We start from the raw sequence: 24,257 nt of genomic DNA on the forward strand, positions 1-24,257 counted from the left end.
GCCCCCGGAGGGCGGCCGAGGGAGCTCACCTGGCGGCTGGCGGCGGCCTCCGGGGCGGCCTCTGGGCGTGGGCCGGGCGGGGGCGGCAGGGGGGGGGGGGGCGGCGGGGGCCGGGGCTGTAGCCGGGGCCGCCGCCGCCCGCCGGCCTCGCCCCCCACAGGCGCCGGCCGCGGCCGCCCCCGGGCAGTGCGGGGGGCGCGGGGAGCGCGGGTCCCGCGGCGGCGGCGGCGGCGGCGCGGCGCGGCGCGGCTCAGGCGTCGGAGCGGGCGGCCGCGGGCGCCGCCGCCTCCTCCTCCATGGCTGTTTACCCGGCTGCATTGTGGGAGTTTGACCTCCGCCGCCGCCAACCGCCGCCTCAGCTTGCGCCGCCGCCGCCGCCGCGCACGCCATGGGAGCCGTGACTGACGGTGAGGCCCGCTCGCCGCCACCCCGGCCCTCTGCGCCGAGCCCTTCGGCCTCCCCGGCCTTCCTGAGCCCCCCGGCCTCCCCGGCCTCTTCCGGGAGCCCCTCGGCCTCCGCGATCAGACCCCCTCGGAGAGCCGGCCTTTCCCGGCCGCTTCCTCCACCCCCCCCCCCCCCCCCAGTCCTTCGGGCCTCTCCCCCGGCCCCTGCTGCCCCTGGGACTCCCGGCCGGAGTCCGCCCCGGGCCTGGGGGACCGTGTGCTGGGAGGATGGTCGCGGGGCTGGGAGCACACGGGGGGGGGGGGGGGGGGGGGCGGCGGCCGGGAACGGTGGCAGGGTGCGTGGGCGGGTGGTACCAGGAAGGGGTCCAGGCCGTCGGCGGATGTGGTGAGGGAGCGCTTGGTGCGAATATGGGGTCCGAGCAGTGGCGAAGGGGAGGGAATGGTGGAGACCCTGCCGTCCGGGGTCCGGAGGGCTTCGGAGGGGCTGGAGAGTGAGGGCACGCGGTTTCGGGCCAAGCTCGGACAAAGAGACACGTTCCAGGGCGGTTCTAGGGGTGTCAGCGTACAGAGGGTGACACCTGCAGGGGTCTTCTGGACAGGTGGGGGGGGGGGGGGCCAGAGAGTGGGGCGGATGGCAGCGATGCCCGAGAACTAGCCCTGGATTGCAACTAGGGACAATTATCTAAAAAGGATAGATGTCGACAGAGTATGCGGAGGACAATCTAAGAGTGGGCTTGGGGGATTTAGGAGGAGCCAGTGCGGGGATAGGGTAGATCAAGACAATAAAAGATGTGTTTGTGTGTGTTTATGTGTTGGGTACGGTGGTCTGTGGGCAGGAATGGGGAGAGGGTCGGCAGGCAGAGGCTGGGTTTGTGCAAAGTTGTGAGGACAGTTTAGGGAAGCTGGGCCCTGGTGAGGAGAGACCCAGGGGGTGGTCTGTGGACTGAACAGAAATAAAACAAGAGGGCCACCTTGGGGAAGGTGGACAGGCCTGATGGGCCGCTGTAGGGAGAACCTAAGGACGAAGGAAGTCCTCTACCATGTGGGAAGGGAATGTCTAGGGCTGCTGGATGTATCTGCAGAGATGGTGACCAGTAAGGGTAGATGCCTGTGGACAGGCCACTCGTGAAAAGTTGTGGGTCCACAGGATCCCCACATGAAAGGGCCAGCAATGGGAAGAAGAGTAATAACTGGGCATTTGCAGTAAGTAGTGAAGTGGGAGGCTTACTTACAGGTCCAGGAGCTTCATGGGAAATTTTATCTTTGCTTCATTCCAGTTTTATTTACCCCATCTGGGCTAGGCCTTGGAATTACAGTCCAGAACCAACAGGCAAGACTGCTTCCCCCTCTCAGGTTGCACTCTGGTGGAAAGACGCCTTGGATAATTAGTTTTAAGGGTGGCACATGTTTCCACAGGGGAAGTACAAGGTTGGGAACTATAGCAGCATGTAGCAGAGATGGCTTATCCATTCTCGAAGATTAGCCTCCGTGAGACAGTTACTTTTAATCCCATTTTAAAAATATTTATTTATTTTTGAGAGAGTGCAAGCTGGGGAGGGGTAGAGAGAGGGGGGACAGAGGATCCTAATCAGGCTCTGTGCCAACGGGCTGACAAGCAGTGAGCCCGATGTGGGGCTTGAACTCAAGAAGCCACCTTAGTCACATTTTTGAAAAATAAATAGTTGTGGTTGGACTCGTGTTCCAGGTGGGAAACACCTGTGCAAAAGCCCCAGAGTGTTGGAAGAACTCAAAGATGACCAATGCTGGCTAGAATTTACAAAGTTGCGGTGCCCCTGGGTGGCTCAGTCTGTTGAGCTTCCAACCTTGGCTCAAGTCATGATCTCACAGATTGTGAGTTTGAGCACCGCGTTGAGCTCTGTGCCGACAGCTCAGAGCCTGGAGCCTGCTTCAGATTCTGTGTCTCCCTCTCTCTCTCTGCCCCTCCCCTGCTCACGCCCTCTCTATTTCTCAAAAATGAATACTAAAAATTAAAAAAAAAAAGTTATAGCCAGAGATTTCTAAGGGCAATGGGAAACAATTTAACATTGGTGTGGTATGATCAGATTTGCGTTAAAAAAAAAAAAAAAGCCACCACCCCACTCTACTATGTGAAGAATGATGAGGGGAAGTGAGGAGTTAGGTTCTAACATTTGTATAGTATTCATCACGCGTCAAGGAGTGTTCTAATCATTGACTCCACTTTACAGATGAAACTGGGACACAAGGAGGTTAAGTAACTTGCCCAAGTTTGCACAGTTAGTAAGTTATAGAGCCTGAGCTCAGAGCCAGGCAGTCTGACTGCAGAGTTTTTGTCCCTCACTGCTGTGCATCCAGTCTCTCAGCTACTGCTACACTAGTCCTAGTAAGAGATAACGGGAGCTCAGACAGTACAGAGAAGTAGAATAAGATAGAATGCCAGGACTGATTGAGTGGATGTAAGAGGAAGAACTGAGTATTAATCCAGGCTGCTGATTTGAGTGAGTATGTGCTAAATGTACTACTTCTCTATTTATTGAGGTAGGGTCAACATGGAAGATGGGAAGGGAAGATGAGTTCTAGAAACAGTAGTAACTTCAGTCAAATGCCCCACCCCCCACATATCCTTAGAGGCCACAGGAATCCCTACTTCGTCACTTAAAAGCTGTCTGACCTTGTGTAGGTTAATTAACCTCTTTGGGCCTCAGTTTTATTCTTTATAAATGGGGATAATAATAAAGTCTACCTCATAAGGGTTGTTTAGAGGTTTAAATGCAATAAAAGTTGTAAAGTGCTTTGCACTGAGTCCAACATATAGAAATGTTCAGCAAATACTATTAAATGTAAGAATTGGTTTTCTCATCTCTTCTCCATTTTCCTTTGATGAGGGCTGTGTCTTCTTTATCTCTGTATTTGCACAGATTGCCCTTTCCAGCCTGGTAACTGTCATTTATTCTTCAAGACCCACCTCAAATATTCACCTCTTCTCTTTTTAGAACCAGTTGATCTTTCACCTGGTAACCGTATTATTTTATGCCTGTTGCTATTGTAGCCCTCAGTACTTAATTTGCTTAAATGATACATTGTAGAAAATATTTAAGGCAATTCACCATAATATGAAAAATGGATGAGAAAATGGCAAAACAGAGCACTGAAAGTAAGGAAGACTAGAGAAATTAGAAATGTATGATCTTCAAAATGCAAGAGGTAAAATCTGGTACATTAATTAAGACAGCTGGAAGTGACTCTCTACTAGTTCATAGCAAGAGGCAGAACCTGGTCCACTGTGTGATCACTGTGAGATCACTGTGTGATCTCGTGTACATGAGAGAAGGCAACATTAGATACACAGGATAAGCAGTTCTTTGTGATTTAAACACTAGAGAAAAAGTTGATCTGTAGAGTCTCCATAAAGACAAGGCAGTATCCTATCTGTAACCTTTTATCGGCACTGATGATCATAGGGCTGTTACTTAGCACATCCCTGAGTAGGTCAAAGAAGGCTAACTCACAATTTAGAAAGGCATCCAAAAGCCAATAGGCCGTGTGGTTTAGGTGAATACTTCTACTGGTCTGCCTTAATTTAGACCAAGGTGTTTTTTTGTTTTTGTTTTTTTGGAGGGTTTTTTGTGGGGGTTTTTTTTGTGTTTTTTTTTTTTTGTTTTTTTTGGTTTTTTTTTTGCTAATTTGTTTTAAGAATACTTAGATCAGGGGCGCCTGGGTGGCGCAGTCGGTTAAGCGTCCGACTTCGCGGTCCGTGAGTTTGAGCCCCGCGTCAGGCTCTGGGCTGATGGCTCGGAACCTGGAGCCTGTTTCCGATTCTGTGTCTCCCTCTCTCTCTGCCCCTCCCCCATTCATGCTCTGTCTCTCTCTGTCCCAAAAATAAATAAAAAACGTTGAAAAAAAAATTTTTTTTTAAAAAAGAATACTTAGATCATAGAAGAAAGGATGAAATATAACTTTTTCAGGCAATATGGACACTGAACTATAGATACTGTAAACATGGTTTTCCTCAAATGGGCTTTTGGCAAAAATCAAGCAGAAGTGAGGAGTGGGTATGATAGGTCAACATACTTTCTAGTCCCAATTCGGGGTGCTGTCTATAGCAGTAAACTACCAAGGAAGACCTGGCTTCTGCTTGAGGCACAGAAGCAATAGCATAAAAATCGAATAAGTAAGATCATTTCTGAGAAAGAACATAACGAAGTTCTGAAATAACTTCTGAAAAAGAACCGGATGGAATATGAAAGAATAATGGGGGAGGGCTGCCAACAGTCAGGTATGATCTCTCTGAAAAGTAACCTTTAGAGTAAGGCCTGAAGGGGTCAACCCTGTGAAGAGCCCAGGAAAGTATACAAGACAGGCTACAACTAGCGCAAAGGCCTGAGGCGAAAATAAGCTCTGTGCCCTTTAGAGAAGATAAGGAATAAGGTTAAGGAGTAAGATAAGGGCTAGTATCCAGGTGGGCCAGGAGGGATATGCTAGAAAAGGAGGTCAGAGAAGTAAACAGGAGCTCGCCAAGAGCCTTGGAGATTGGATTGTCTTCTGTTGATACTTAGATATGATTGGATGATCTTAAGCAGAAAAATTAGTGATCCCATACCTCTTTTTTGTTGTTGTTGTTGTTGTTGTTACATTTATTTATTCTGAGAGAGAGGGAGAGAGAATCCCAATTAGGCTGTGCGCTGTCAGCACCGAGCCTAATGCAGGGCTCAATCTCAGGAACCATGAGATCATTGACCTGAGCCGAAATCAAGAGTCGATACCCAACTGACTAAGCCACCCAGGCACCCCTCCCACACTTCTTTTGGATCATTTGGGGCTCCTGTGTATAGAATGAATTCTAGGATGGTAAGAATCAAAGCAGGGAGGCCAACAAGAAGTATTCCAAGAGTCGAGGTGATTTTGGATTAGGATGATGGCAGCAAAGAAGATGGAGGAGTGACCTGGATAGCTCAGTCATCCTGAAAAATTATGTCTCTGGAGCCTAAAGGACAGCTAATGCCCTCTTACAGATTTGCGGTGCCTGGCAAGGTGCCGTGCCCTCATGTAATCCTCACATACGGATTTGCCTATCCAGTTGGACTGGGAACTCTTGGAGAAGAAGCTCTTTATTCCCTGTCCCCTGTACAAGGACACTGGTTACTTTGAGAAAGTGCCCTCCTCAGAGGGAAGTGGAGAGACCCTGTATTTGTTATCTATGGACACTGAACTATAGATATCATCACCAACACTACCATTTTATTGATGGAAAAATAGAGGTCCCGGGAAGTTAGTGACTTACTGTCACATAGCTAGTTCTTGGCAAAGCCATTCTCTTTCCTCCCCCTGTTGCTACCCAGTATTTTGGCGAACTGCAAAAATAGTTTAAATGGTGTCACTGTTAATTTAAACTATATTCACAGTTTGTATTTTGTGTGTGTGAATTTAAAGGGTGTTAAACAGTGTTAGTACCCTGATAGAATCATTTCAAAAGCACTTCTTACAGTACAGAGAACATTAGGTATATATATCTATGTACCAGAGCACATATGGGAGATGGGAAAGGGGTGGCAGGGAGCCGGGCTATGGCTCTATGTTCCATAAAATAGAGCTTTTTGGTTTTGACGGTAGTGTTTTTAATTGAGATGAATTGAGTACATAATATTAGTTTCAGATGTACAACATCGTTTGGTATTTGAATGCACTACAAAGTGATTGCCTTGATAAACCTAGTTACCATTCATCACCATACAATTGACCCCCTTCCCTCATTTCACCTATCCTGCAATAACCCATTCCCTCTGATAACCACTAATCTGTTCTCTGTATGGGTTTGTTTGTTTTTTATTGTTTTTTCAGTTGTGTTTTAGGTGCCACATGTAAGTGAAATCGTATAGTATTTGTCTTTCTCTGTCTGACTTGTTTCATTTAGCATAATGCCCTCAGGGTCTATCCATGTTTTTGTAAGTGACAAGATTTCCTTTTTTATGGCTGAGTGGTATTCTACTGTATATATGTCTTTGTTTTTTTAATTAGAAAGTATAATGCTTGAATACATGCTTGTTACAACTTGAAATAATGGTTTTTAAAAAAATTTTTTTTAACGTTTATTTATTTTTGAGACAGAGAGAGACAGAGCATGAATGGGGGAGGGTCAGAGAGGGAAGGAGACACAGAATCGGAAACAGGCTCCAGACTCTGAGCCATCAGCCCAGAGCCCGACGCGGGGCTCGAACTCACGGACCGCGAGATCATGACCTGAGCTGAAGTCGGACGCTTAACCGACTGAGCCACCCAGGCGCCCCGAAATAATGGTTTTTAACATGCCTGTGAACAATATGCAGAACAGTGTGCAGCTGTACTGTCACTTTCTAATAATGTGATTGTGTATATTTTCCTGTGACTGCAGAGGCAACACTACTCCTGGGTAAAAAGAAGATAGTAATACACACTTTATAGGGTTTCTTCAAGAGTGAGGCATGATAATACACGTAAAGCACTTCGAAATTGAAGGACAAATTTATGGTCCAAACTAGGATACTTTTCAGAGTGAAAGGAACAAACAAGAATGTATGGTCATCAAATAGGAGCTTATAAATGCTGTACAAGTGCCCGCTGCTATTATTCCTATTTCAATTGCGGATCAATGAATGACTCCATTCGTGGTCATGGAGTTTGGCCACTTTGTTCCTTCAGCTGTGATCCCAGCACAGGGCTTAACAGTGCAACTATAAAATAATGTTTCTTTAGCTAAGATAACATGGTTTCTCAAAGCAAGATTGGAGTTTCAATCTTGACTTTATTAGCACCTTTCTCTAAACGTCTCAGTAAATCTAGAGATAAACAAAGGACCTCAACGCTATTATTTTTGCTTTATTAAAATTTTTTTAAATTTAATTTTGGTTTAAGTAATTTACTTTGGCATCAGCAATGTATTTAGACTAGCTCTAAGTATCTCACAAGAGATCAATATTTACATGGAAAAAGCAAACCGTCATATTTACTGTTCTTTCCACTGCCTTTTTGTGACTTCTTGATATTGTTGGCCTTCAAAATTGTTTTAGTGATTTTAAGCTTCTTGAAAGGAGGGGCTACGTGTTATTTTACCATAAGCAATCTAAAACAATGAGACACACATAATTCAGCCTAATAACCCCATAAGCAGGGGTGATCCAGTGATAAATCTAACAGCAGTCTGCATGCACACTGGTTTTGCACGGCCCTAGTTTCTTTTGTTATTGGTCAAAAGTTTCCTTTTTTCCTTTGGTTTCCTTTTGTTATTGGTCAAAAGTTTCCTTTTTTCTTGTTAACACATGATAGATTTATTAAAGGACATATAATAGAATTTTTAATGCAGAAGAAATGAAGAAAAATACCTCAAAATGACCAATAAACTCACTCTCCAGATAACCACTGTTGGTATTTTTAAAAAGAAACGTAATGCATGTCCGACAATTCGAGAAAAAAGCATCAAGTGACAAGTGAAAACCCTCCCCCTACTTCACCTTCTGTGGCTAATCCCTCTTCCCAGAGGTAATTATTAGAAACTGTTTTGTGTGTGTGCGTGCACCTTTTCAGAATGATTTTTAAGTGCCTGTAAAGGGTAAAAAGCACTTTCTCTAGTGCCAAACTTCTGAGTTTGGGTCTCAGCTCTACTCCTTATTTCCAGTGACATTTAATCTGAGCAACTTTCAGTTCCTTCACGGTTAAAATAGGGGTAGTAATATCTACTTTATAGGGCTATCGCGCAGATTCAACTTGTTTATATGTGAAAAACACATAGCATATTGCAAACATTATATATATGTTAGTCGTAGGCCACTATGTATGTATACTTTAAAATTTTATGCAAACATTTACAAACTCTCCTGTGTTACACTTTTTATTTTCCAAGTAGGCTCTATGCCCAGCGTGGAGCTGAACACAGGGCTTGAACTCATGACCCTGAGAACAAGAGTTGGATGCTTAACCAACTGAGCCACCAGGCACACCTGTGCTATATACTTCTATAATTGTTACATCTTAGAACTCTTTCTACTACATCTTGGAGCTCTTTCTACCTCATTATTTTGTATCAATTGTGTAGTATTCTGCTATATTTTTAAAATTAATTCTCTGCCAAGCACTTAATTATTTCCAGTTGTTTTCTCTTACAAGTAGTGTCTAATAGAGATACTTGTATAGATGTCTTCACACACCTGTGGGAATAATTTCTAGAAGTCAGGTCAAAGAATATACGTATTTTAATTTTGATACATATTGCTACATTGCTGTAGTAGCCCGCTGTTTCAAGCTCATCTTGTCTCAAAGTGTTAAATAAAATTTATCCCTCTGGTTTTCAGTTTGGATCCACCAGTTTCTTGGTTTGGAACACCAAGAAAAATTCAGTGGTGCATTTCTGTGCTAACAGAATTCTTTGCTAAACTGCCTTTAGAAAGGAAATGCTAATCTTCATTGGGAGGTCACAGAATTGCTATTTCCTAAAAGCAGGTGAGGTTGCTTTTAAGCAATCTTATAGGTTGCTATAAGGTCTAGCAGGTTAGGGAGGCACACTTGAGAGTAGCTTAGCCCTAGGAGGAAGTTACATTCACCGTGAGGCCCTTGACACTGGTTGTGAAGCCTTGACCTGTCCCTAAAGAAGTGTTTTGAAAGTTGGCCCATGATTACCTTCAATTTTCCTATTATCTTCCATTGTTTTCCTTTTCCTATTTTGAATATTTGCCCCAAGGTGTTATGAAACCTTGTTTTGTAATCAGGGTTTTAATAACAATGATGAATTTTGAAAAGAATGTTAGTCTGGGTCTATGAGAGATTGTCCTTTCCGAGATAAAATGAGAGCACAGCTAAAATGGCCGTGTCAACTGACCCGAGGCTTGGAGGAGGGGAGTTGGTCTCGTGACTGTAAAGCAGTCATTTCTTCCTGCCTCTCTGTTTATAGAAAATGGGGTATTAAAAATCTAACCCCTTGCAAGGGCTTTTTGAGGATTATTTGGTGTTTTAAGTGATTACATATTTCTTCTAGGTAATAAATAGGTCAGTATATAAGACAGAAAGGGGTCCAAAATGCATCCCAATTTTGCGAGTAAATATTTGCTTGTCGGCATACATGTGTCATAACTGATTTTAAAGTGATTTTGAATGGCAGACTGTGGGTATAATTGTGGCACAACATATAACTGAATCCAGTAGGAAATCTTCCTATAATCCTAAAGTCAGGCAGAAAACCACCATCTCAGGACAAATGTTAGGTATTTGGGGTTAGAAGCTCTTTCCAGATGGCACTGGTCCTCATAGTCAGTAAAGAAAGCAATCATGACAACTAAGGAATAATATTGATAGCATCATTAAAATAGTTTTCTAAGCCATGCCTACTGTTTTTATAGGGTGGGCCAAGGCCTGTCCAAATTATTAATATTAGCATTTAAGTTACTTAATAGTTTCGAGCATGATGATAATTTTTGAAGTCAATGTATGTAGTAAACAAAGCATATTTTAGGTGTGTTCAGTCTAGCGCTAATTGATGAGGCATCATTAAAAATAACAATGCTCATGCCATTTGTGTTGGGAACCATCAGCAGCCCATCTTTATATTTAAAAAGAAAAAGCTGTTTTCAAACTGACACCGTACCCTTTTATTTTATTGCTGTTGGAGCTGTGCTCTATTTTATTTACGTTATTTCAGGAATTTTTATCCCCAGAGAATTTTCTAGACAACAACTGTCTATGCAGTTTAAGCTAGAAATACTGTGACCTTGCAATATGAAGCTTGAGATAGAAGCACATTTGGGAGAAATCCTAACCGGTTAAAACTCTGTATGCGTAAGTGCCTAATATATACCTGTGTAGTTGTATAGATGTATCTACAGATATACCTTCCACGATGTTTACTCACTTTTCAAGATTTTTAGGATGGTACAAGTTGTGGATTAAATTTAACATAAGCAGGGGCACCTGGCTGGGTCAGTCAGTAGAGCAAGTGACTCTTGATCTCAGGGCTGTGAGTTTGAGCCCCACATTGCGTATGGAGATTGCTTAAAAATAAAATGTTTAAAAAAATTTAACATATGGGATGCCTAGGTGGTTCAGTCGTTTAAGCTTCCAGCTCTTGATTTTGGTTCAGGTCATGATCCCAGGGTCGTGGGAACAAGCTCTGTGTCAGGCTCTATGCTGAGCATGAAGCCTGCTTAAGATTCTCTCTCTCTCTCTCTCTCTCTCTCTCTCTCTCTCTCTCTCTTTCTCTCTGCCCCTTTCCCATGCTCACAATCTCTCTCTCTTTCTCTCTCTCGTTCTCTTTGTCTCCCTCTGCCTCTCTCCTCCACTCAATCTCTCTCTCTCTAAAGTAAAAAAAAATGAAAAATAAGTGAGCATTAAAAAAAAGTAAACATATAAGTAACTTTCTTTTTCTCTTTTTCTTGCTTTCCCACCATGAAAAGGCATGTGCTCCTTTGTGTAATTTCATTTCTGTGAAGTTTCACAGCAGCATTCCTTCACAGTGGAGATGCTATTCCCATTTTACGGAAGAAGTTTTATTCCCATTTTATCGATGAAGTTGAAATTTGGTGCCACACACACAAAGCAAACACTGTATGTTTGGTCCCAGTTTTTGACTTTGGCCCAGGGGTTTGGCTTTGAAGAAAGAGACTGAATTGGGAGAAGGGCCCGGAACTGCCTTGACAGGGAGTCCCCAGTGGTACCAGAATTGGTCTGACCATACTCCTACTCAGGCCACCTTGGCATTTTGAGAGAGAGAGACAGACAGAGGTTCCCAAGCAGGCTCCACACTGACAGCAGAGAGCCCCATACAGGGCTTGAACTCACCAACTATGAGGTCATAATCTGAGCTGAAGTCAGCTGCTTAACCAACTGAGCCACCCAGGAGCCCCAGGACCTGTGATTCTAATCTCTAATTTTCATGCCATTTTACCTCCAACTGCCTGTGCCTTGGTAGCCTCCTAATAGCTTCCCTGCCTTTGGGCTTTTCCCAGATGCAGCCCATTTTGTACATTGTCCTCAGCTTAATCTTCCTAGAAAGTCCTGCTCCTGAATCTTTAGCAGTTCCCAGGTGCCCACCAGCAAGGTCCAAGTCTGCTGGTTTGGCATTCACTGGTGGAGACGCCCACATTCTGACCTCTAACTGCCTTTCTGTCCTTGGGTCCCAAGATTTGTGCAGCCTCCCTGATGTTCTCACGTGTACACATTTTACATCCAGTCTCTGATTCCCCACCTCTGCTGGAGCTCACAGGTTTCTCCCTGCCTGTGGTAGGGGCAGGGAAAGGACTTTAGCTTGCTTGCTTTTTTCTTTTTTTTTTCTTTTTTTTTCCTTTTTAAAAATTCATTTATTTGTTTATTTAAAGATTTTATTTTTTTAAGTAATACCTACACCCAACATGGGGCTTGAACTCACAACCCAGAGACTGAGCCAGCCAGGCGCCCCCTTTGTTTTTGTTTCTGTTTTCCAACAGCTTTATTGAGGTATAATTTTGTACAAAGAACTGCATATTTTATGTGTACAATTCACTGCATCTGGACATATGCAAACAGCTGTGATACCATCACCATAATCATAGCTTTCTTTTTCAAACAGCAGCTAACAGATTTTGAGGGCTCATATGGCTCAAAAGTCAAATAATATAGAAAGATATTTCCCCATCTTCCAAACTGTTCTCTATCCCACTTACCCTGCCCCTCTCCCTTGGTAACCCCTTCTATTAGTTTCTTTTTTTTTTTTTTTTTTAACATTTATTTATTTTTGAGACAGAGAGAGACAGAGCATGAACAGGGGAGAGGCAGAGAGAGAGGGAGACACAGAATCTGAAACAGGCTCCAGGTTCTGAGCAGTCAGCACAGAGCCTGATGTGGGGCTCAAACTCACGGACCGCAACATCATGACCTGAGCCGAAGTCGGATGCTTAACCAACCGAGCCACCCAGGCGCCCCCCTTCTATTAGTTTCTTGTATATCATTCTAGGGTATCTGTATGGATACATTTCCCCCCATTTATATGTGAAAGGAAACATGCCATACATACTGCCTCACTTTGCTCTTTATCAAGTTATCTTAACTGAGCTCTGTGTATCAGTACATAGACATTTCCTCATTCTTTGTTTTTCTTTGGCTTCATAGTATTCCATCATATCCTTATTCCAAAGTTTATCTAGTCCCCTGTTGATGGGCATATGTCATACTGCATATGTGCAAGTTTATCTAGGATCCTTGGGCCAAAGGCATATGTCATTTGAAGTTTAGGTAGATATTGTTAAAATACCTCTTAGCTTTCTTGGTTGGTAATTTTTAAGTATGAAGAGAGCAGCCCAAATTCCACTTCCCCTAACTCCCCCCAAGCCAAAGGGAGCTGTCCTCCTAATCTCTATTATGGGTCTTCGGCACTTATTTAACATTCCCAGCCTCCTCTGTATTTGTGTTCATATGCATGTTATGTCTCCACCTAGAGCAAAAGAGCTCAGTTCTTTATCTCACATCCTTAGAATTCCTGGTACCATGTGAACACATCTGCTCATTGATCGAGTATTCTTGTCTTTTGTACAAGAAGAGAAATCTCGGCTTTGGACCTGAAAATAAAGATGGTTGCCTGCTGATCCTTGTTAGTATCTTACTGAAACAAAGCTCTTCAGAGGGCAGGTGGTCTGGGGCAGGCACCACAAATCCAATGTAAAAAATATTTATTGAGCATCAGAAGTGTAAAGACACAGTGTAAGAGGTTGAGGAGGAAGCCATGAATAAGACATGAACCTCATGAACCTTTGCCCCAAGTTTATTTGGCCTGTACAGTGTTCAAAACATTTTTCAGAAATTTTTATAATTGTAAAATTTTATAATTTTATAATTATATACATAATATATTATTATATTATGTATATAATACATATATTGCATATATAAAGGTACCCAGATCTTAAATATGCAGCTGGAATGATCACAAAACGTGCTTGAAACATTTGTAGTTAGTCACCAAACTTTAAAAAGCTCTTGAAAAGCCATCTGTGGTAATAGTTTCCCCGCTTTGGGTGGGTACTCATTCCCCAATTTTCCCATATCCTATTCCCTGAATGCATTTATATTTGAAATCCCTGGGCCTCAATAAAGTAGGATGCCCCAGTATCTGGGAGGAAGATGGGGTTTGTTGGGGGGTTGGAAGAGCACAGATAAGAAAACAAGAAATTGATGGGGCATCTGGGTATCTCAGCCAGTTAGGTGTCTGCCTCTTGACTTCTGCTCAGGTCATGATCTCACAGTTCGTGGGGTCGAGCCTCACGTAAGGCTCCTGGATGACGTCGCGGAGCCTGCTTGGGATTCTCTCTCTTCCCTCTCTCTCTGCCCCTCCCCAACTGGTATGTGCTTGCTGTCTCTCTCTCTGTCTCTCTGTCTCTCTGTCTCTCTCTCTCTCTCTCAAAATAAATAAACTTAAGGAAAGAAAATAAAAGAAAGAAAACAAATTGACCAAAAGAAAGGAATGGAACAGCATCAAACATCAGAATATGCACCCTCTGGAGCAGGTGCTCCCGTGTCCAGTGCCCAGTGTAGAAATTACTGTAACTTTTAACAAAGTTAGAGGATGTTTGCAATAAAAAATAAAATCAACTCATTTTCTGCATTTTAATCTCTTCAAGGACTGTTTTGTCTGAGGCTCCTCAAATAACATTGTTGGTGGTCAAAAACTGAAAGCATTAGTTTGTATTTTAAAGTGTAACATTAAAATACCTGATGAATCGATAACTTGAGCTGCCTGTCAAAGCCATGACTCCGAGAACAAAACCCAATTCTAAAAGTGTTTATCTGATGTTGTCACAGAATAGATTTTAAAACTGCAGCCACCTGCCTTCTAAAGTTTATCTCCGTTGCACCTGCGCTCACAAATACTTCTGCCCACACACAGGAACTATTGTTCAAAGATTTTGCTGTTGATTCATCATGCAGGCTCTCCAGGAATTATTCACACTTTAAAATTTATTTAAAAAAAATAATGCATGCACGTGATGAAAAACAAACACAATTCTGCAAAATAATACAGAAAATTCTATTTTTTTTCTCATCCTTGTAGTCCGTTTCACCAGAAGAAAGCACTATTACCACTTTCCTGTGTTCCTTCCAAAGATATTCTTTGAATGCACAAACACATACATGTGCGATGTGCACACATATGCACATATACAAAGCCTCCCCCTTTTCCACACAGATAACAGCTAACTGTATGCTTCTCTTCACCTGTTTTGTTTTCATTTCACTTCATGTATCAAAGGAGATTTTTGGGCATCAGTATGTACATCCACGTTATTCTTTTGGCTGCATAATACATTATATGAACGTTTCATAATTTAACCAGTCTGTTACTGGTAAATGTTTAGCTTTGCAATCTTTCTACTATGAGCAATGCTAAGAACATCCCTTTACATTTATCTCTGTGCGTGGGTGCACAGTTATCTATGGGATGTTATCTATGGGATGAATTCCTAGAATTGGAGTTACGGGGTCAAAAAGGTAGGTGCATCTTAGTTTTTTTTTTTTTTTTTTTAACATTTATTTATTTTAAGAGAGATAAGTGGGGAGAGAAAGAGATCAAGTGGGGGAGGGGCAGGCAGAGAGAGAGAGAGAGAGAGAGAGAGAGAGAATCCCAAGCAGGCTCTACCCTGTAAGCTCAGAGCCTGATGTGGGGCTCGATCTCATGTACCGTGATATCATGACCTGAGCTGAAATCGAGTCAGGCGCTTAACCAACTGAGCCACCCAGGTGCCCGGGATGTATGTTTTAAACACCGTTTGTTGTCGCCCATTTGCCCCACAAAGAGGGTGCCACTGTACCTTCCATCAGTGTATGTAAGTGCACTTTCTCAGGATCCTTGCCAACCCTTTTTATCGGGTATTTTGATCTTCGCAAATCTGGTAGATGAAAATTTATGTTTCATTGGGTTTCAACCTGCCTTTCTCTTGTCACGATCCAGGATTACTTTGTCCAGCAAGAACACTAGCTCCGGGCTGCCGGACAGGCCGACAAGAGCCCCACTTAGAGCTCCTTGTCATTACCTGCCCTGCTCTTCTGTTTTATCTTTTTTCTTCTCCTTGGAGCAAAAGTGAGACAGCCTAGCTTTAAAAAAAAAAAAAAAATCTTCATGGGGAAAGAAACATTGCAGACATAATGACTAAATGACACTTATTTTTTTTTTTTATAAACCCATTCTCTTTTCTCTGACCCACCTCTCTTTGCCCAGTCTGCCACTACCTCTTTCAAACCTTTTCTTTCTGTACCTTCTGCCTCTACCTCACACTAGTCAGAGATAGGAACACCTCAGCCCTCTGTGTGGACAGGTTTTTCCCAAAAAAAAGCTCTCCAAGAACTCTGGGCTTATTTCTTTGATGGTCCCCGGAAACGATTTCTGCTTAGCAACCCAACAAGAGCAGATCCATTAGTGCAGGCTGTAACCTGGCCCCTTAGTACACTGCCTGGCACACAATAGACAATAACTGTCTTGACAGAGACATAAAAATAACACATGTAAATTGCGGTAAAACCTACATAACAAAGTTGCCGTCTTAACCACCTTTAAGTACACAGTTTAGAGGCGTGAAGTACACTCACATCTCAGTGGTTTTCTTTTGGATGAATGCATAAATAGTGGTATCAGTTACTTGTTTCTGAAAGTCAACAAGAGTCAGACCATCATTTTAATTCATGTTCTTCTTTCCTCCAGACGAAGTCATACGGAAGCGCCTCCTAATTGATGGAGATGGTGCTGGAGATGATCGGAGAATCAATCTGCTAGTGAAAAGTTTCATTAAATGGTGCAACTCTGGGTCCCAGGAAGAGGGGTATTTATTTCATCTCACTTTTGTTTCTACACCAGTGGGCTGATAAGAGTTTAAACCCTGTATACAGCCTATCAATATTTCAGATTTTCACTCACCTTCAGTGTCCAGTGGAGGCAATTTTGGGTTAATCAGCTATAGATTTTTCTGGTCTTTCTTTCTATTCAGAAGCCTGCTTTATGTTTATTAAAATGTGCAGAAGGTATGGTGGTAAGAAAGGAGAATTAAATTTTGGCTCACTAATTTGGTCAATTTTAGCAGGTAAGTTAGACAAAATATCTAAATGAAATTGTCTTTGTTTTATTTTTTTTTTTAAAGTAAGCTGTAGGCCCAACATGGGGCTTAAACACATGACCCCAAGATCACGAGTCACCTGTGCTACCAACTGAGCCATCCAGGCACCTCAATTTTCTCTTTTTTTAATAAGCCAATAGATAGTTGTTGCAAGGGTTTATACATATTTAATAATTTTTCTTGTGTTAGAAAAATTTCCCTCATTTGAATTAACTTTTCACATAGATCTTTGTAAAGAGTGAAAAAAATTGTGAAAATAAAATTGGGAGCATAAAAAAACATCTTAATGAAAACATTTGAAAATGTATTTTAAACAAAATTCAAACAAGTAGTTGTTTGAATTTAGCTTATAGTGATAAGAACAGTGGTCTCATCTTTGCACGTGTAACTAAAGCAGTTTATAAATTCAAGTATATCACATCTGGAGAAAGAAAACGTAAGGGAAAGATATTTTAAAGTATTTTATAATTTTTTTAATTTTTTAAAAATTATTTTAAATAAAGCAAAGGATTCTCTTAGAACTTGATAGGATTTAATTACCAAATCTTGGCCTGTACTATAATGGCTCAACTTTGGTATTTCACAAAAACCTTTATTCTGTTTTTTCTCTCTTTTTCGCTAGATACAGCCAGTACCAACGTATGCTGAGCACGCTGTCCCAATGTGAATTTTCAATGGGGAAAACTTTGCTGGTATATGATATGAATCTCAGAGAAATGGAAAATTATGAAAAAATTTACAAAGAAATAGGTAAAGAAACTTAAAGCCATTAATGTTTCCATGTAATTTTAATTTTTATGACCCAAAGGAGACAATATCTGCTAACATTTTTCTTTGGTTTGTGGTAAAATAATAACAATGTTAATAGAATATAGTAAATGTTAGCTACAAAAATGTATTCTGATATGATACAATACTTAGCGTTACAGCTGTTTTTTAAACCACCAGCATCTATTTCATTAGCAATGGAACTTAATTTAAAAACACATTTTAGGGGCGCCTGGGTGGCTCAGTCGGTTGGGTGTCCGACTTCAGCTCAGGTCACGATCTCGCGGTCCGTGAGTTCGAGCCCCGCGTCGGGCTCTGGGCTGATGGCTCAGAGCCTGGAGCCTGCTTCCGATTCTGTGTCTCCCTCTCTCTCTGCCCCTCCCCCATTCATGCTCTGTGTCTCTCTGTCTCAAAAATAAATAAACGCTAAAAAAAAAAAAATTAAAAAAAAAACACATTTAAAATTAAAAATGGATGGAGATTATACATGTTGTTACAACTGTCTTTAAAAAAAACCTTTTCATATAGAATGTAGCATTGCAGGAGCACATGAAAAAATTGCTGAGTGCAAAAAGCAAATTCTTCAAGCAAAACGAATACGAAAAAATCGCCAAGGTAAGGGTTTTGTGGAATTTAGTGCGCAAATGCTTTATTACTGAGTACTATTTTCATGCAGTTTTTAATGTTGTGTGGTAAAATCTTCAGTAAGAATCAACCTGAATTATTAAAAAGAATTAGGAGCTAAACTTAATTCTTTAAAGCTATGTTATTCCTTAAAATAGTGGAGAAGGAAGGCTGTGCTGGAAAAAAAATATTTTTTTGTTTTTTTGTTGGTTTGTTTGTTTGTTTGTTTGCTGGATGGTATTGATTATCCAAATATTTCTTAAGTATTCATTTTTTCTTTTTACTCTTCAGACCCCTTTGCCTAAATGTTACAGTTAATCAGCAAAGGCAATTCAGACAAATACACTAGACCTCAGGTTTTGTTTGTTATTTGTTTCACGGAACTCCTTGCGAGATAAAAGAAAAGAATTTAAGCTCAGTGAGTTTTTATTAAGTACAAAGCAAGCAAACATTTGCAAGCTGCCTAAATATCTAATAAGAGGAAGAGTAAAGTTTAGTTTTGCCCTGATTTCTTTTGTTTTTTAATCAGGGTTTGTCCTCATTGCAGTCCATAAAAACTAGTCCAAAATAATTTTTAATGGCTGGGGCATTGCTTCTCCTATAATGTAAACGGAAAGAAAGAAAGATAAAAAATATAATGCATAATCACAATTGTAACCTATATACAAAAAACTAGAAGGAAATAGAAAATGTAAACGGTTATTATTTTGGGGCTGTGGGGTTTTATGGCTTAGGGTTTTTTGTTTTTGTTTTTGTTTTTCACTGATCACGTATTACTTTGTAATCTAAAAAAAATTTTATTAGAAGTCACACTTTTGGGGCATCTGGGTGGCTCAGTCAGTTAAGTATCCAGCTTTGCCTCAGGTCATAATCTCACAGTTTGTGAGTTGGAACCCTGTGTTGTGCTCTGTGCTGACAGCTCAGAGCCTAGAGCCTGCTTCGGATTCTGTGTCTACGTCTCTCTCTGCTCCTCCCCTGCTCGTACTCTATTTCTGTCTCTGTCTCTCTGTCTCAAAAATAAATATTAAAAATTTTTTTCTTTTTAAATAAAGAAATAAAAGTCACACTTTTATTGGGGCATCTGGATGGCACAGTCAGTTAAGCATGTGACTTTGGCTCAGGTCATGATCTCACAGTTTGTGAGTTCAAGTCCCATGTTGGGCTCTTTGCTGACAGCTCAGAGCCTGGAGCCTGCTTCTGATTCTGTGTCTCCCTCTCTCTCTCTGCCCCTCCCCGACTCTCTCTCTCTTTCAAAAATAAACATTAAAAAAACTTTTTAAGTCACACTTTTATTGAATTAATATGCTGATTTTCAAAACAATGAATTTTACATTTTAATGAACCAATTAAGATGCTTAATTACTTATTTTAAAAAAATTGTTTTTTGAATTCGTTCTAAAATGCATATGGTCAAGTTCAGTGGCCAATTTACAGCAATGTATTTAATAATTAATACCGATTCTAAAATAATTTTAAAATGTTTTACAATGCTTTTTCTGGATTAGCTGAGGCTTTTAAATGAATGCTGCCATTCATCATTTCATAAGAAAGGCCAACAGGAAATAACAAGGAAACCTGAAAGTCTCAGTGGAACAGAAACAAGGAATTTTATCAGTTCTGAATTTTAAATCATTTCTAAGTTTCTGAAATCTTTACCTTTAGAATGAGAATGAGATGTGTAATTTGCCCTTGTTAAGATCCAAAATTAATGATACGATATATTTACCTAGCTGATCTTTTCTTTGCTGGGCAAATAGGTAGTAAGATCCTCATCAGAATCAGTCTGCTTAATGATCAATAGTGGTTTAAGTTCACTTATACTCTGCTGGCTTCTTATATCCTACCTAGGGATAGGTAAATGGAAAAACAGATTGGGAGCAAAAGTCCTTGTTTAAAATTGTTTTGAAATAGGGGTACCTGAGTGGCTCAGTTGATTAAACGTCCGACTCCAACTCAGGTCATGATCTCACAGTTCATGTGTTTGAGTCCTGCATAGGGCTCTATGCTGATAGCTCAGAGCCTGGAGCCTGCTTTGAATTCTGTGTTTCCCTCTCTCTCTCTGCCCCTCCCCTGCTCTCTTGCTCTCTCTCTGTCTCTGTCTCTCGAAAACAAATAAACATTAAAAAAGAATAAAAAAGTTTTGAAATAATGGATTATAGTTATAGGCCAACCAAGTGACATTGGCAATACTCTTTCCATCCTTAAGTTGTTTTTATTTCTTTATGCACTCAGAAACTGATTAAGAGAGATCTGTCATGTTATACATTTTGTTTTCATATCCAGGTTCAAAAAAACCTTAATTTGATAAATATTTTTATATCTTTCAGAATATGATGCTTTGGCAAAAGTGATCCAGCATCATCCAGACAGACATGAGACACTAAAGTAAGTTTAGAGTTTACTTTGAAAGGAACTAATCTTTATACATAAATGTTCACATACTAGCCTATGTTTTCCATTTTTATGGGAGTACAAAGTATGTTTCAGAAGGAGGGGTCACATCTTCCCAATAACATATTCTAATGCTGCTTGATTAAATTTTTTTCTTCCTCCAATCTAACTGCTTCTAGGTCTAAAATAAATGCATATAGGGGCACCTGGGTGGCTCATTTGGTTCAGCATCCAACTCTTGGTTTTGGCTCAGGTCATGATCTTGTGGTTTGTGAGTTCGAGCCCCACATCTGGCTCTGCACTGATAGTGTGGAGTCTGCTTGGGATTCTCTGTCCCTCTCACTCTCAAAAATAAATAAACTTAAAAAAATAAATTCATATAATATACATCACACTAAAATGGATAAATAAAGTATGGTGTACTTATATAGTAGAATACTAAATGAGGAGTATAAAACAAATTAGATATACACTTTTTTTTAGATATACACTTTAAAAAATTTTTTTAAATGCTTTTATTTATTTTTGAGACAGAGAGAGACAGAGCATGAGCAGGGGAGGGGCAGAGAGAGAGGGAGACACAGAATCCAAAGCAGGCTCCAGGCTCTGAGCTGTCAGCACAGAGCCTGACTTGGGGCTCGAACTCACAGACTGTGGGATCATGACCTGAGCTGAAGTCAGACGTTTAACCGACTGAGCCACCTAGGCACCCCTTATACACTTTTTAAACTCAGATTTCAAAACACAATCAGTGAAAAGAAAAACAGAAGACATACAATGAATTTTAAATTATTCCTGATCTTCTGTAATACTTGCAGAATAGTAACGATTTATAAAGTTAACGTCCCCCCATTATCTACTAATACTGTATATAATTTAGAGGGACAAATAAATATATGGGTTGGAATGATACAGTGATTGCCTGACTGGGGAGTAGAGGAAGATAAAAGGCCTGAGATAGAGGACAGGCAATAAGGTTCTAGTATCTCAAGTTAATCTGCAGTGTTTTAGTTCTTTTACCAAGAAAAAGAGAAGAAGAAAGACTTATTTTGTCAAATAAGAATGACAAAACATTAAAAGTTGTCAAATCTTGGGGGTATGATATCCTATTATCTGTGTCTTCTTAGATTTTAAAAATTATCTAGAAATTTGATTTTAATGAAATTAGTGCACATTTAGAAGTTAAGAAATCATCCCTCGCTTCAAAGTTTCATCATAATGGAGTCTAAGAACTTCTTATCCTTTAAAAAAATTTTTTTAAATACTCTTTAGTAATTAAAAATTTAGGCATTAATTGTGAATTCTGTCTCCCCAATTAGCAAAATGTAACACTGTTTTATTATTTTCAGGGAACTAGAGTCTCTGGGAAAAGAACTGGAGCATCTTTCACATATTAAAGAAAGTGTGGAAGATAAGGTATTTGCACACGTATTTTAGCCTCTGTGATATGTGTATGTTCATAGATCGGTGTGCATTAACTCTTTTCTCATGAACACAGCTGGAACTGAGACGGAAACAGTTTCACGTTCTACTTAGTACCATCCACGAACTTCAGCAAACGCTGGAAAGTAAGTAGAAGTCACGGAATGAATGTTTATTTATTTTTTTTGTGTGTTTATTTTTGAGATAGAGAGAGACAGAGCATGAACGGGGGAGGGGCAGAGAGAGAGGGAGACACAGAACCGGAAGCAGGCTCCAGGCTCTGAGCTGTCAGCACAGAGCCCGACGTGGGGCTCGAACTCACAGACCTCAGTGAGATCGTGACCTGAGCTGAAGTCGGACGCTTAACCGACTGAGCCACCCAGGCGCCCCAACGGAATGAATGTTTATAAGGACTTTTAAGTGATCCAGGGGTGTGCCCTCTAAAATATACGTCTTCTTGACAGATCATACCTGCAGTTTCAGAGTAGGAGTATAGCTGGATGATGCCAGAAGGCATTCATGTAGTTCAACTTTCCGTATATATGCAGAAAAGCCTGAAGATGTAACAATATATGATTTAAATACATAACCAGTGTTTCATATAAAGAGAAATTCAAAGGTGATAGATTTGGAATTCTTCTTGGTTTATTATAGTTTATTGCTATAAAGTAATGCTGTGAAGTAATTCAGGACCCAGGCAGGCAATGGTGAGGAGGTGAAGTAATTAGCACATAAGCACATTTGCATAGTCAGTGAATAGAACGTACTTTCAGGAACTGGAGACTTGCTCTTTGTATTGATTATAGCAAATTGGAAATTTCTATGCTGTCTGATTTCCTGATCATTTTCAAGAAAAGCCTAGGGGCACCTGGGTGGCTCAGTTGGTTGAGCATCCCACTCTTGATTTTGGATTGAGCCCTGCGTCAGGCTCTGCACTGATAGAGTGGGAGGGAACCTGCTTGGGATTCTTTCTCCCTCTCTCTTTCTGCCCTTCCCTCTGCTCACACACTTCCTCTCTCTCTCTCAAAATAAAGAAATAAATTTAAAAAAAAAAAAAAGAAAAGAAAAGCCTAAAACCTAGATTTTTAAAAAAATGTATTCTCTCACATACATTTTAAACTTTTTTTTTTACATTTTTTAAACATTAATTCATTGTTGAGACACAGAGCGTGAGCATGGGAGGGGCAGAGAGAAGGGGAGACACAGAATCCGAAGCAGGCTCCAGGCTCCAAGCTGTCAACACAGAGCCTGACGCGAGGCTCAAACCCAAGAGCAGTTCAATCATGACCTGAGCGAAGGCAGATGCTTAACTGACTGAGCCACCCAGGTGCCCCTCTCTCACATACATTTTAAAAAATGTATTCTAGTGGCACCTGGGTGGCTCAGTCAGTTAAGCGTCCGACTTCGGCTCAGGTTATGATCTCACAGTTCGTGGGTTCGAGCCCCGCGTCGGGCTCTGTGCTGACAGCTCGGAGCCTGGAGCCTGCTTCAGATTCTGTGTCTCCCTCTCTCTCCCACTCCCTAGCTCATGCTCTCTCTTTCTCTTTCTCTCTCAAAAATGAATAAGCATTAAAAAAATTTTTTTAATGTACTCTATGACATAAATTTTACATTTTGATTATGCTCATAAACACCAACAGCCAAAACAGCATTTTTAAAACCAAACACTGTGTGGGTCAATTGCAGTCATAGACTGCCATTTTGCCATCTTTTTAGATATATCAGCTAATAAAGGATAAAAATGTTGTCATGTATTCGCTAAATATATAACTTAAGGAAATTTGACTGCAGTTTTATGGTTCTTTCTCAACTACAGATGATGAAAAGCTCTCCGAAGTAGAAGAAGCTCAAGAAACCAGCATGGAAACAGACTCCAAGCCATAGACAGGCTAATGGTTCACCATTCCCAAGAATACGGAAGTAACAACATGCTCACTGTGTTTGGAACTTGTTGTACTCTTGAGATTTAAAGTTTTGGCAGTGAACTACTTTCCTTTTAAATGTTAATGCCCAGTTCATTCCGATTTCTTTACACAAAGGAAAAAGACTTTAATATCAATTTGTTTGTATTGAAATGCCTTTTTTATTCTTGAAAGGTAGGAAGCAACATCCCAAAAGGTTTCATAGAATGTTTTCAAGCCAGATATGTTTTGTGCTCAGTAGTGTTGTAGGTAGTTTTTAACTGGTAACACTGATTGGCTTATAAACTAAGTTGAAGGTTGTGAGAAAGTGGCATTTCCAGGATGTGGGTGAGAAAATGAGTCAATCTGGAAATTGTTACCACTTTTGAAAATGGAGTTCATGAATAGGCTTCAAGAGGGCTGCAAATTTGTGAAATTATGTTCAAAATAGGGGTAGCGTATGCTCATTTGGGGAGAAGTTGCATGATACTAACAATCGGTGGTGTAAGAGGTAATTGTAAGATGAAAGTAAATCAACATGCATTGCTTTCTAGATCTCTCTCCTCAACACTTGAGCAATGTGGTTATAAAATGTTTTGTTAATATGTTTTCTCCTACTGTTTCATTATGTAGGGGTCATTTTCAGCAGAAAAAAAAAATTGATAAAGAAAAAGTTG

General features: G+C 40.9%; 2 protein-coding genes across 6 annotated transcripts in view; one reads left to right on the top strand and one right to left on the bottom strand.

The window, feature by feature from the left end:
* LOC131509955 (atherin-like) overlaps positions 1–390 on the bottom strand; it is a 47,663-nt gene extending 47,273 nt beyond the window's left edge. For all 4 annotated transcript variants that reach the window (XM_058726296.1, XM_058726295.1, XM_058726294.1 and 1 more), the window contains exon 1: positions 30–390. In XM_058726296.1, the coding sequence (XP_058582279.1) occupies positions 30–390 (361 nt within the window). The remainder of the gene's footprint in view (positions 1–29) is intronic.
* THOC7 (THO complex subunit 7) lies at positions 274–24,185 on the top strand. 2 transcript variants are annotated; one of them, XM_058726293.1, is made up of 8 exons: positions 274–407; positions 16,066–16,183; positions 17,097–17,224; positions 17,771–17,857; positions 20,194–20,251; positions 21,607–21,673; positions 21,756–21,825; positions 23,496–24,185. In XM_058726293.1, exons 1-8 carry the CDS (start codon positions 389–391, stop codon positions 23,561–23,563), a joined length of 615 nt encoding a protein of 204 aa, XP_058582276.1. In that variant the 5' UTR covers positions 274–388; the 3' UTR covers positions 23,564–24,185. The 2 variants fall into 2 exon arrangements, with proteins under 2 accessions (XP_058582276.1, XP_058582274.1); XM_058726291.1 differs by lacking the exon at positions 274–407 and adding an exon at positions 8,789–8,852.
* Positions 24,186–24,257: the final 72 nt, after the last annotated feature.

The sequence above is a fragment of the Neofelis nebulosa genome, chromosome 4, assembly GCF_028018385.1.
Source record: "Neofelis nebulosa isolate mNeoNeb1 chromosome 4, mNeoNeb1.pri, whole genome shotgun sequence".
NCBI classification, from domain to species: Eukaryota; Metazoa; Chordata; class Mammalia; order Carnivora; family Felidae; genus Neofelis; species Neofelis nebulosa.

Coding starts and splice junctions, on each gene's coding strand:
- THOC7 (XM_058726291.1), top strand. CDS start 8,804: ATGCTAATCTTCATTGGGAGGTCACAGAATTGCTATTTCCTAAAAGCA. Junction 16,184..17,096: donor TCTGGGTCCCAGGAAGAGGG/GTATTTATTTCA, acceptor CTTTTTCGCTAG/ATACAGCCAGTACCAACGTA. Junction 21,826..23,495: donor ACTTCAGCAAACGCTGGAAA/GTAAGTAGAAGT, acceptor TCTCAACTACAG/ATGATGAAAAGCTCTCCGAA.